Source organism: Vidua macroura, chromosome 1 (genome assembly GCF_024509145.1).
Source record: "Vidua macroura isolate BioBank_ID:100142 chromosome 1, ASM2450914v1, whole genome shotgun sequence".
NCBI lineage: Eukaryota > Metazoa > Chordata > Aves > Passeriformes > Viduidae > Vidua > Vidua macroura.
Window position 1 is genome coordinate 20,626,905 of NC_071571.1, and position 14,027 is coordinate 20,640,931.

Genomic DNA, 14,027 nt, shown 5'->3' on the forward strand with positions numbered 1-14,027 from the left:
GGCTTTTTTTTTTTTTAATTTCATTTCAGATCTACGATGGGCCTGATGCACAATCCAATCTGATAGGCACTTTCTGTGGACAGTCTCTTCCACTGGCAGGAAGCACTACAGGGACCAGCCTTCATGTGGAGTTTTACTCTGATGGACTGAATGCTAGAAGTGGGTTCCAGATGCTATGGCATGTTGATGGTAAGTTAGCCAGGTTTCCTCTGGGAAGGTAGGTTTCCTTCCCTGTACGTGTGCTCCAGCTTATGCCACTCTATGCCATCTAAATAGAAATAACCCACTGCAGCTCTAAATACATTGCATTTCCTCATAATTCTACACATACTTTCCCAGTGGATGTTTCTGCACATGTACACTGTCAAAGATCAGCTGATTAGAGACTGAGAGCTATTAGTGAAATATGCTTTCATTGCCAGGAGTAGGCACAGGGATGAGGGGTGTGTCCAGAATTTCTGTAATGAACAAGGCATAGATGCTGTCACGGGTAACTGTGAGCAACTTGAGCTTTCTAATGGGCACATTCAGCCCTCGGATTTCCTCATTTCTATAGACTTCTGTTTTCTGTGCAGGCTTCTCTCTGGTTTAATTTAGTGGTACTGGTTTTCTGTGGTAGTGTCCACTTCCAGCTGCCCCCACCCCATTTCTCTGCATGAAATAGCATTGGCCAGGATGTGCTTTGGGTGTCTGTTCTCTTGTTCTTGCAGGTCATGAAAACTGTCACAGGCCTGCCTTATTAAACAGGCAAGCATGCAAGCCAACTATAAAGAAATCTGTTAATGATTGTAAAACAGCAAACTATGTTTGCAGTTTCTTCCTAAGTGAGGCTACAAATGTAGTATTTTTCACTCTGCTTATTTTACAGCAGTTGTGTACTGTAACAAGTACACAACCTGTTACATCGGGTGCCATTGTACCTCCCACCAAAGGGGTTCCAACCTTGAAAATAATTAAATTGCCTTAGTTTCCCTGTCTGTCTCATCAGTCCGCAGCATTCAGGTTTGACTGCATTTGAAGCAGCTGAAGGGGGCTGCAGAGGCCCCAGTGCAGGCTGCTGAGGCACAGGGCTGCTGAACGCGGTTTGGATGGAAGCTCCTTGCTCCTACCACAGGCTGCTGGAGCTTGCACGCTCCACAGGGCTCTGCCGGCTCCGCAGAGGTGCCGCGCGTTCAGCGGGGGGAACGAGGGAGCGTTTCTGGGTAGGGCAGGGACACACGCCCGGAGCGGGATGTGTCGCAGGAGCCAGCAGGGGAAGGGCCCCAGCACAAAGGTACCTTCTTGTGCTTTGGGGTGATGTCATTCCGGAGCTGGACAAAAGAAGAAAAAGCAGAGGCTTTTATGCACAGCCAGATGACATCAGTTCCATGCAGTAGCCATGGTGCTGGGTTTAACTTGCTTTTCTAAAGCTCTCAAAGCTTTCCAGAATCTGCCTGCATGGTAAACACTTGTGCTTTCCCTCCTTTCCCACCCCTCTGCAGCCCTTTGCTGCACTGACATTCATTTCTCTGTCAGGCAGCACTGCCCTTCTGTTAATTCCTGTACACTGAGCTCCACCCTAATGCTGCACAGGGCCCAGACTGCTAATGTGGGGCCGTGTCTAAGCAGCAGACCAGGATCTGTGGGGTCAGATAGACCTGGCTCTTAGGGAATGTCACTGCTGGCTCAGAACATCACAGCTGTGCCTTCTGACAGCTTGAAATGTGAGTGCAAGTTCCTCCAGAGCTGACCACAGTTGTCATCTTTTTGTTAATTTCTAAAATTTCCTTTTCTTTTCTCTATTGGTGTCATGCACAAATACAGCTATTCCTCTTGCTCTTGGTGGCTACACTGCCTGGTTGCCCTAGAGCAGATAAATTAGATATGTCCCTGTGGTTGGGGTGCTATATTTACCCCTCCTTTCTGAAATCTTTCAAGTTGATAAAAAAGTTTCACTGGAAAAAGTCTCCTTGTCTGGGAGAACTGATCAGGAGATGCAGCCTTTGAGTTGGGTATTTCAGAGTGAAGCATTTGGGTCCCTTCTTCCCTGAGGGCAAATTCCTAGGGCAATCTACATCCAGATCTGGTAACATCTCACCTGACAAGAAAATAACAGAGCTACATATATTGCTGAGAGAAGAGCTTTTATTTCTGCTCAAGTGACAAATGTGTGTTCTAGAGTTCAAGCTGCTGTGAACTATTTCTCAGGCTGTCCATGTGCTCCTTAACTGGCAGTTGTGAAGCTTCTATGAGATATCTATCAAGGACGTTCACATATTTTGATGGTAAAGAGAGCAGCACTTATGTTTTCCATGTGCCTGATACATTTTGCTTCAGACATTCTTCCCAGCAGCTTTTTCACAGTTGCGAGGTGGTCAAAAAAAGACAAAAGCTTGCCTCATTGATAAATTATTTGAATAGCCCCTCCTGCTATAGATGAAGCAAAACTGTTTTGAGTTAAAACATTTGCATCTTTTTTTTCCAACTGCTGAGGAAACCTGCTTTAAAAAGTGGTTTCTTTGAAAACCTAAAGGCTTTCACAAAGACAGAATTAGTAACTGATCTTAGGAGAATGCTGTTATTTATGCTTAAAAGTGTCCTATGTAATTTTAACTTGAAAAAAAAACAGAAATAGAAATAGAAGGAATAGAAATAGAAAACAAATAGAAATAGAATAGAAGGTTCGAGTGCGGAGATGTAAATTTAAAAATTATTTTGGTTCTGAAATAACATTGTTCTTCTAAGGGAATTTCATTGATGAGGGTGGATTTAGAATTGATTTGGCTAAATCACTAATGTTTTCTTCTGCAGTCAAGGCCTCAAAAGGATTATTTGCCAGTGGAAAGCTTGAATCTGCAAGGTGCTTTTTCTACTTTCACTCTGTTTTAGGAAGTTTAATATAGGCAAATATATATGGGGCATATATTGGCCCTTTGAGAAAGAACAAACTTGTGGTAACAGTCTGGATATTGCAAAGATGGAATGCCAATCAAATTGCTTTCCCTAAAAAAAAATTCAGGAGGCCAAGAGTGCAAAGGTCTCTCAGTGCAAAATTACACCAGTGACAACTGTCATATCTGAGGAGACGCATATCTCCTGCACCCGTCACTTACCTTATTAAGCAACATGCATGTAGGGCCTCACTGCTCTATATATACATCTGCATTTCATTGGAAGCTCACTCATTTGGCTGTTTCATTGTCAATAGACCTTTTAGATTTAATTGTCTCTTCTAAGCATCTCTCAGTCCAAATTTGTACCAACGATTCTGCTTTCTGTTTCACATTGTCAGTATATGTGTCAGGTCAAATGTTAAATTGTTTGTTAGTTCTTCAGAGGAGTGCTACAGAAACAGAGGTTAGATGAAGATGCAGAAGCCATTCACTGGAAACATTTTTCAGGCGTCCATTAAGATTGCTGAACAGAATATCACCCTGCAGGTCAGCATGGGATCTTAGGTCCAGATTTTCTAAGCCTGAATCATAGCTCTGTTGTTTCTTTCTTCTGTAAGCTTTGACAAATTGCCATTTTTTCAGTTTCCAAAAATGACTATTCCTTTTCAGTGTCTTTCTGTCACATTAAGTCTAAGGATGAACAAGGTCTGATATTAACAAATGAGAAAGCAGAAAAAACCTGAAATAGTATCTCACTTGAATTTTTATTCTCTTGCATGAACCCTTATCATGTAAATTATTCTGTTTCATCCATTGGATAATATTCTATAACCAAACCTACCCAAGAGAGCAAAAGTTTTCAGAATCAAATACAAATTATATTTCACACAAGTATTATTGTAGTACAGGCAAATGTTTATAGTACATGCTCCTTGCAGTTACAGTCAGCTTACATTTACTGAAATGTTTCACCATGAGTACCACAACTGGAAAACTCTGTTTCCTTTCATTTCCCTAACTTTGATTTTGCAGGAACAGTGCCAGTTCTCTTTAACCTTTATGGATGGGATTTTTCTAACATGTGGCTAAAAACATACCTGTGAATAAATCTGAAAACCTAGCAAATAATAGAGTTTTCCACAGATTACAACATTTCTGTTCAGCTATAATTATTTATGAGAATAGGGATTCTTCTTTGGTTAATGAATACCATCTGCTAGCCAGACAGGCAGTAATATGGAAAGATCTGTAAATCATCCCGTGCACAATCTTCAATGAATACGTAAATTTTAGTCAGAGGAAAGCAAAACCACCAAATATATGTTTCCTAAGTTCTCTGTTTGTTGTCTGATTTCCTAGCAACTAACACCAGAGTAGGTAGTAGTTTTCAGCATTTTCAGGGGAATTCCAGGACCTTTACACTACTAAAAGAGTATCTCTCATTTCTTTTTTTTTTTTTTTTTCTCTGTTTAACTGCAGGGCTGAAATGTCCAAAATTACTGCAAGGAGGTTGGCACAAACTGGTCATATGCTGTATGCAGTTCAGCTGCAAGCAACTTTTTCACAGTGCATCTGTCTGCATTTCACAGCACACAGCAAGACCATGTATCTCTGTGCTGAGAAAAACTTTTAATGTTTCACTAGGAGCAGAATGGCTTGGTATTATTATTCAGTATTATTTCAGTGAAAAATGAAGTAATGCCACTATTTATAGGTTCTGCTTCTGCATTTTTATTTATCCCTAAAGACCAAATTTTTTTACTTTGTTGCTATAAACAGCAGAAATTCCATTTATTTCAATAGAATCAAAAGTTTATTTGATGTTTGCACACAAATACAAACCTTGGGAGAAGGTTTGTATTCATGTAACTTTGTAATCAAAGTTTTGTAAGCATTTCAAAAAGTTCATTACTTGAGTTTTCTCATTTTGGCATTGTAATACTGCAAGTGAGTTTTAATTAGGAACATATGTTTTAATCTCTAAAGTATTTATGTAAATATTTTTTAATAATCAATTAGCATTTATATTTTCAGCAAAGCACAACAGAATTGACTCTTACCTCATCCTTAAAAAAGAAAAGAAACATGCACAGACTTCCTGGCAGTTGGCCAGAGATTTCAGAGATAGTGCTTCTGCTCTGATGTGGAGGTTTCTTGTGGCATATGCTGGTCAGTCAAAAAAATCAGGTGTGAAGTTTAGATATTTGCAAAGATCAGTGAGCTCTTTTTTCTGCTATTAGTCAGTGAATGCTTAGGCATAAACTCAAGCAATTCTGATCTTTTTGCAAACAACTTCTAAGAAATTAATGTCAGAGACCTAAACTTTACCTCCATTTTACTGGAGCACTTTAAAAGAATCACTCCAATTAAAAAAAAAAAAAAAAAAAAAAAAAAAAAAAAAAAAAAAGGAAGCCTTTTCTGGGAACATTTTTAGTTGGAAGAAAAGAAATAGGACATTAAAACCAGTTTGACCTTCTTACTCATGTGCTTCCAGAGAATGTTGATTGAGCTCAGAGGAAATATAAACCTCTCTCGAGAGGGAGTGTGAGTAATCTGAATGCTACCTGCAAGGGTTGCATGGAAGAAAGGTCTGTGCCTCAAAGAAGAGCATACAAGCTTTCCTCTCCTCTGAGCCATTTCAGGTTTAAATAAAAAAACGTCTTTTGTGGCTATCAGGAAACCCTTAGGAGAAGCTGAGTCATAACTGCCTGCTAGGTTTTAAAATGTTGCCAGCTTTCTTCAGGCTGAGATAAATAGCAATTGGCTTTGTTTTGCCTGCTGAAACTCCCCTGATCCCTGTTCTCACCCCCTCAGGAGCCGAGACGTAAGTCTAGTTGTTGAGAAACCTTTCTGTTTCCCAAGCTGGCAAAGCAGCTTTTTCCTCCTGAGCTCTGTCCTTAGTGGCTGTGTAATTCTGGCTGCTGAGGGGAAAGAAAGGCTGCGAATTCCACTGTAAGGCTTCCCCAACGATGACACCTTTTTTTCTCCAGTTGTAGAACCTCAGCAACCTGGTTTCTTTAGAGGCACTGGGAGAAAAAGGATGGTGGTTTACACTGTAGCTTTCTTCCCCTCCTTCTCACTGATGAAACATTCATGGATATCAAAGTTTCAGGGGATTTAACATTTACCTGTGCTGACAGCCTCAGGGAAGGAAGTGCACTGCCTTTTTCTCCATAGGGATCAAAGACAAGATTGGTTTAAAATGCACTTTAAAACTTCTTTAGTTCCTAAATTGAGATGCCCAGTAGTTTGACAATGTAGCTTTGTGACTGCAGGGCAAGCCACCTCTGGCTGCTCCATGTGCAGCAAGGTGGGGAAAAGGGAGAATAGCTAAGCCTGTGCCAATTCACCTGTGAGACAACTTCAGCTATGTAAAGGTTTACCTGGATTAGTGGGAATTCTTTTGTTTAAAAGGTGCTTTTCTGGTGGATACTGTATGATGGACTGAGAGAGATCACTGTTACATAGCTGGCATGGCCTCACATCTGTATTTAGATGTCTTTTTTTAGCTTAAAATAGATTCTTATAGCTTTGCTCCCTTTCAGACCTGCTGCTCTTTCCCCTCATAGATTTGTGCTTTGCAGTCCTAGAAGTTCTATAGCCAACTATGAGGAAGTCAAAATCAGGTTTTCTGTGTGAAGCTGAAAGACCTATTGGTAAGATGATGATAAATGCTTCTGGGACTTAGCAGCCACAAGTTTGGCATGAAAGGAAAATATTTGCACTTAATTGAAGATCTTGAGCTACAGCTTCCTGAAATACGATGTAAAGCAGAGCAATGGCCAAAGACACCTTATTCAAATTGCAAATTATTCTTAGATTTAACAGAGATTAGAGGAGTTTTGCACATCTGTGTATATATGTTGAGCAGATCAAAGTAGTGTTTTATTTGGTTTATGTTATAAAATATCTCCTATAAATAAAGGCTCTGATGCAGATGCTATTTATCACTTCTGACATACCACAGTATTTGCCTCTGGGAATATAGAACTCACGGTTTGTTAGATGGTTTTATTAAGTATTTTGGGGCTTTGCAATGTGACAGAACCTTTCCTCTGGAGATGAAGCCAAAGAGATTGATGGAGTGTGGGCATTACAAAGCTCAAGTGACCCTTTAAGTTCTGTGTAAGCGAAATAATAGTGCCTAAATGAAACACTTGGGGGGCTTGTAATGTTAAGAGCAAAAAAAAAAAAAAAAGAATGCTGCTGGAAGGTAGAGTGGCACACACAAAATCAGATCAAACACAGAATCCTTTTTCTTTCTGCATGTGACAGCCACATAGCCACCCTACTGGCTTTTCTAAAGGTAAGGTTTCATTATGAATGTAGCTGATCTAAATATGCCCTGATACCGGGAGGGCTGCTGTGCCTTCCTGCCCTGTTTATGTCTGAACTTGGGGACTGAGTCAGGAATAGCATCTTCCCAGGAATTCATTAAAGAGAGGCTAGTGGTGCACTTAGCACGTCTCCATAAAGCAATGATAAAACTAGTCTCAGATGTTCAGCTGCTTTGTCCTGTTAAACCAAGGCCTGCATTTCATCCATTGTTTTGCTACTGGTTTCTTTTTTCAATCTAGCTCACAGTGTGTAAGAACTTAGTCACCCCAGGGTCTGGGGAGTGGTGTTAGGACAATACTTTCTTATCTGAAAAGAAAATACATAACTTTTCAAACACAGATTGTTTTACAATTGCATAAAAAAAAAAAAAGAACATTAAACCCACCAAGTGTCAGAAAGCTGGTTTGTCCACTGTGATCTGGCAGCTTGTAACCATGCTCAATAGGCTGAGGCAAATTGCATTGTCTTTAATTTTATGATTCCAAAAGCAGTGGGAAATGGCATTTTTACAATAGAAAGACCTCCCTATGATAACTTAGCTTGTGCATTATTTGAAGTTAGTAAGAGCTGAGAATGGATCTGATTTAGCTTTCTTGAACTTATAAAGTTAGAAGCCAATAAAAAAAAAAAAAAATCCCTTTTTTTCTCTGTGTCTCAGCAGCCAGAGCAGATGCTGAGGTTTGGTACAAAATGTACCAAAACAGGAGGTGAAGTACTTCCTGCACAGGCAGTGCAAACAGCTCCAGTCTGCCATTCTCTTCCCGGGTTCCCCGTGGCAGAGCAGACCTTCCAGCCCAGAGTACACTTTTGTCAATGAAATGGGTGCTACTGCCTGTCCTTATCAGAGCTGTCAAGTGAGTTTTTCCAGACCTCCTCACTGACAGGCTGTTTTGCTTTGTTGTCAGGTTGTGGAGGAGAGCTCTCTGGCCCTTCTGGCTCATTTCACAGCCCTGGCTACCCCAGCAGATACCCAAGCAATAGGGAATGCATCTGGTACATCCACACAGCACCTGGTAGCAGCATTCAACTCACCATTCAGGAATTCGACATTGAGTATCACCCAAACTGCAGCTATGATGTTTTGGAGGTAAGAGCATTAGTTTTACGCCTCTAAAATACACAAGCTATATTCATTTCTGTCTGAAACAGATAATCCCAAGAACTGCAGATGCAGAACAAACAATTCTACCATAATTTCTTCTTTCTGCTGAGGCTACAGTTATGTTCAACAGGTATTGTCACGGAAGCTACAATGTTCTTATTATTTTTTGCTTTTATGTCTTTGGTGACTGTATACCTTAATTAATTATGACGTTACTCACGGTATGCTTCCTAACAAAAGACAAAACTGCTTTGAAAAACTTAGTCTTAAAAACCCCACCTTTTATAAAGGATTAAGTGTAGGTGCTGTACCATGAAGATAATTTCCTGATGCAAAGGAAAATGATGGATCACTGCAGGGGATAACTCAGGTGAGATCTTGTGTAGGACCTTCCAAGGATGTTGGGAGATTTATAACCCTGAGTGATAAAAATTATGAAGAATCTTTACACTCAGAAAAAAAAAAAATAAAATAAGAGGCAATATCCTAGGCATCTTAGGGTGATGGAAAAAGGAAAAAAGAGGCCTCTCTAAGGATGTTCTGGTCTTTAAGAGACCCATAAGACTAGATGACCCTATTATACCTATTATATATGACATCTTTTCACTCATGTTGGTAAGCAACCAGGTGACCAATCTCAGCTAACAGAGTTGAATAGACTTCCAGCACAGGAAGAAGGAATAGGAAATAATTTCAGGGAGAACTTTAGAATTATGGACTTTCTCAACTGCTCTCACTAGAGACATTTGAGATCAATAACGGAGATACACTTATGACTTTTTGTCAATGATAATACATGGGTGACTTTTCAATATTTTTGTAATGAATGCAAAATACTGATTAAGAGAACTTGTACCACTCTACTGCAGCCTTTCTTCTCCTCTTGTGGGTGATGTGATACAGCATACAGTTAAGACAGCTTTCTGTCCAGTACCCACACTTATGCTCTGCTTCCCACGCCCACATTCTGACTGCTGTAGGATCTGGATGTAAGGAAGTTGTTCCATGAATTCTCCATCAGTAGCATTAGCAAGTATACCTGAATGTCACATTGCTGACACCAGAGACTGTGAGTAGGTGACCTGTACTGGCTGGTTTGGGTATTGATGAAGTCTGTTGTGTTGCATCTTTGTTGTTCTTTGTGCCCAGAATTACCAGATTGAAGGTAGTCTGCCTATAAACTTCCCTTATGCCTCTGTTGCCCAAAGGAATCCATTAAACTGCCTCCAAATCTAAATTTGCTGTGGATGACCATTTCTTGAATAGTCCAAGGACAATACCTACATCTGCAGATGGTTGCTCAGGAGCTATCATGATCCAGCAAGAGATGGCTGGCAGCCATTTGTTTGAGAGCTTTTTGACTGGGAAGGTAGCTGGCCTGAAACCAATTGAGTGGGTTGCCAGACATCAACTGCTTAAAGACACCATTTGACAGGACCCTGCAGTTTGCTGCTCTGTGCTCCTGAGCAAAGTATTCACCTTAGGTTTCGGGTTTCGTTTTTTTGCCATTTGCAAAAATGGCTAGTTGCTATGTTTTGCTTCTTTCCAACCATACTGATTCATCTGCACAGATGCTCACCTTGCTGCTTGAACTCCTCTGCCTTCTTGCCCTCAGAATTGGCATGCTTCGTGTTACTTGTCTCCTGATCTTGGTTCATCCAGTTCCCAACACCTGACTCTGAGCTGCTGGCTGATAACCTAACATAAATCAACTTACAGGGGACAATTGGTTCATGTCTTAGTGCATGATCAAAGGTCCTGTGTGGCAGCATAGAGCTTCCCCTGCCAAGCTGCAGGCACACAGTAGAGCTTTATGTACCTTGCCACATACTTATTTTCTTGCTTTTGTTATAAAATTCAATCATACCATGATTGACATAGTCTGAGCAGACCAAGTGATGACTCAGATTTAGTGGAAAAAAAAAAAAAACAACCATGGCTAGCCATTTTCAGAAGCTGCTTTATCTTGCCACATTCTTTCCTGTAGTTTCTATGTATGTCCAAGCAGAAAACCACACACACATTTAAGTTTGCAGAGTGCTAAAAAAAAAGGTTACTGCTGTGTTTTTGATACTGTGTATTTCAGTGATTGCTAAGGTTCCAAAGGTCTTTCACTCTCACATTATCTTCCAAAAAATATCCTGTCTAAGTAACTTTGGGGTTTGACATCTAATTTTTCTCATGGTTATTCCCCTGATTTCACATTTTCCTTATCTCTGAGTAGGAACTTCTACTGCTTCCTGCTTTCTTTAATATCAAACAATTTTCCAGGTTTAATAGGAAGTCAAAATCAGTACTAAAGTAGCTCTGCACACTGCTGTCCCTCCATGTCTCATTCAGCCTGGTACCTGAAATAAGATGTTCTGTAATAAATATTTCCCAGCAATCACAAAACTTGCTCTTCTGGATGCATTTAGCTTTTGCTCAGGGACACCCTCATCCCTTTGACCTGGCAGTCAATTTAGGAAAATGCTAAGAGATATTTCTTATTGCAACACCTTTGTTGCTAACTTCATTTCTTCTTGACTATTTCACCCTTGCACATTTGTCTGAAACATACTTGTTCTCATAAAAGGCAGCAACTTCCCTTTCCTTTGACAATGCCTCTTAAACAAGCTGTCATTTCCATGTCAGTATCCCAAGACTGCCATATGTTTCACCAAAACTGTGCAATAATTTTTTTTTTAATGTGAAATCCCTGGGTTATCTCCATGGCTCAAGTGTTCAATGCATTTTTCTTTAATCTTTCTCCCTGTTTCTTTCATGATACAGTTGCAGTCTGTCTTTTTTTATTCCCCATCAAATTCCATTCCTTTTATAAACATCCAAAAAGCAAATTTAAATTGTTCTTAAAGATAGTTTGTAGAAGTGTTTCATGGAAATAGAAGACATTATTTTGGACACAATGAAATAATTGAAATAATTTTTAAATGGCTTCTATTGAAATTACATTCATAGAGGAAAATTACCATGCCTGCTTTGATTAATTATGACACATCAATGATGACATCTTCTCCTTTAGCATGGACCAGATTTTTGCAAACTATAAATATATTCTGCCTCAGCAACATGTAGCCCTGAGCTGAAAAGGAAGGAAGACTGTCAATCTATTGCACTTCCAAGTCAGATGCTCTGGTCTTCTCATTTAAATAGAAACATCAGGTATTATCACTGTTCTTAATTCTCTGTCAAAGCCAGACTCTCTCTTTGCTGGAAGTTATATCAGAGCAGAGACCAGTGTTATTCCCAGAAAATCTGTGTCATGAGGGTGACCAACTGCATAAAACCAGCTTTCTGTTGCTCATAACTCTGGAATGCTGACTGCTAACATTAAATGGAGCTAACGGGGCAGAAGCAAATGCTAAGAACAGACTAAAACCATGGGCTTTATGGCAGTGTCCTGCAGCCCTGCTATGCCATCCAATACCACTTTATCTTGGGATCAGATAGTCCGGTCAGACTAGATGTTTATATATTTTTTTTTTCAGCTCAGACATCCTATCATTCTTTATGAACCACACCCTTGAATTCATTCTTTCCATCCATTCTCTTTTCCCTCTTCTTTTTTTCATGAGGTAACTATTGGTTTTTCTCTTTGTAGCCAAATATAATATTTTATTGGTTTTTGTCATGGAAACACTCAAACTTGTTTTTATTCCAGCCTTTATGAAAGCATCTGATTAACTGAACTGGCCTAAAGGAGAAAAGAAAATATACTCATAACTATAAGGAGCATGCCTCTGACTGCTTTTTATTTTGAAACTGTGCAGAAGCTGTTGCTGAACACTTAACAATGTAAAGGAGACCCACAAACTTCAGGTTTCCATCAGCATTTCTCCCCCATCTTTATTCTTTCCCAATAGAACAATTTGAAGTGTTCAGCTTGGGCCAAGTTAATTTCTGAGGAAATGCTGCAGAAATCAGCAGGGTTTATGTCAGAGCTGAGTTTGGTTCTCTTGCCCATGGTGCAGACAGCCCCAGGGAGCGCCAGGGACGATTTGAGAGGCTGGTCTATGAGAATTATTAGATGCATATTAGAAACTCCTGCTGTTTCCTCTGCCACATAGCTTCCCTAGGCTGGTTTAGATGATTAAGAGCATGTGTTCCAGCTAGATCTCATGCTGTGGCTCTGACTCAGGGAATGTAACACAAACACATTTTAAAATTCATATTTGAACAGACTTCTGACAAATGCAGCAGTCACTGGGCCTCACAAGCAGCCGAGCAGTAAGATTTTTCTGAAGACACTGAGCTTCCAGCAGACAAACAGGCTTCTTCCCCAGACCATGACAGCTTCATTACAGATTCTGAATCTGAGCTGTGATTTCATCCATACTGACTTCTTTTGAATGCCTTGAAACGATCGATTGGACAGAGGAGCCATTAGCCATTCAAGTCACGCAGCCTCCCTGCAGAATGCAAAAAAGTGCTATGTCAGTCAAAATAAAAATGTTTAAGCTATTAAGCCTGTGTTATCAGCCACCAAAGCAAAATACTGTCCTTTGAACATCTAACAGACTATGATGTTTATAGAAAAAATAATTCCTTATTCCTTCTGGGGGTGCAAGCCTCAGTTCCTGAGGTCTCACAGTAACCTGGAGTCACTGAATTTTTTTTCCAGTTAAAACCAAATTATTTCTGTTATATCTCTAACATCAGAGTACTGTCAGGCCCTCTGAGTAGTTAGTGAGCACACAATTAATCAAATTATGCAACACTTAACCCTGAATGTGGGGGACTAGCTCAGCTCTTTGTTAGACTTGCTTAGATATTTAGCTTGGACAGAGCCCAAACTACTTCTGGGGTTTTAAAAGTCTGCTTATTAAAATATTGAGTTTCCCCTCATCTTGAAGTGATCATAGGAAAAAAAGACACATATAAAGCTGTTTCTAACAGTACTGTTGCTTTCTGAGAAAGATGCATAGACTGTTTCTTTTAACTTTTTTGATGTTTACCAAACTATTAATTTTTGGAGTGGACTTGAGGTGCTAATGTTGGAAAATTCTGATGGGATTTGTTGCCTTATATTCCTATTCTCTGCTTTTGATTGGTTTTGTTTGTTTGTTTGTTTTTGTTGTTGTTTTGAGTTGTTAGGGTTTTGTTTGTGTTTTGTGTTAACTTGATGTTATCTAGTTTAATTTTGGGATTTATACATAATAATAAGCATACTTATAGAATTAGACTCTTTCTGTTAATTGGTTGCTGAAAGACAGCAGCACATTCTTTATTTGGTGTATCTCTTATAGTTTTCACATCCAAGGTTACTACCAAGCTGACTTTTGCAGCTGCAGTCCTACCAGGCACAGCGAAGGTGGTAGACTGTTAGTATTGGGTGTCATTTCATTAGCATGCAGGAAGCCAAGAAAATCCAATCATTGAGGGCTCTAGGCACCAAAATCACATGTCAATTGGAAATTGCACTGAGCATGAGTGTTTTCTCCAGCTTTGACTGGGAAGACTAGGGAAGGTGAGCCAGTTCCACCAGTTACAAATGGGCTCAAACTAAAATCCTACATCCCTTCTGGAAAACAAGAAACAGGGTTAAAAAGGCTTCAGGTCTGCCCCATAATGCACTTCACTTAGTTTAAAAATGCATTGTAAGTACATAATACTGCTGTGATGCTTAAGGGAGTAGTAGTTCTCTGGTTTATGACTGCCTGAGGCACACTCTTCTGAGTAGGAAACAATTACTCTTAAAAGCCCAAACCTGTCTT

The 14,027-nt window shown here is 39.8% G+C and overlaps 1 protein-coding gene across 1 annotated transcript in view; it reads left to right on the plus strand.

Moving 5' to 3' along the window:
- The window catches only part of CUBN (cubilin), a 142,104-nt gene that overhangs the window by 57,184 nt on the left and 70,893 nt on the right, over positions 1-14,027 (plus strand). The window contains exons 28-29 of the mRNA XM_053996254.1: positions 30-189; positions 8,117-8,298. Of these exons, the coding sequence (XP_053852229.1) occupies positions 30-189; positions 8,117-8,298 (342 nt within the window). The remainder of the gene's footprint in view (positions 1-29; positions 190-8,116; positions 8,299-14,027) is intronic.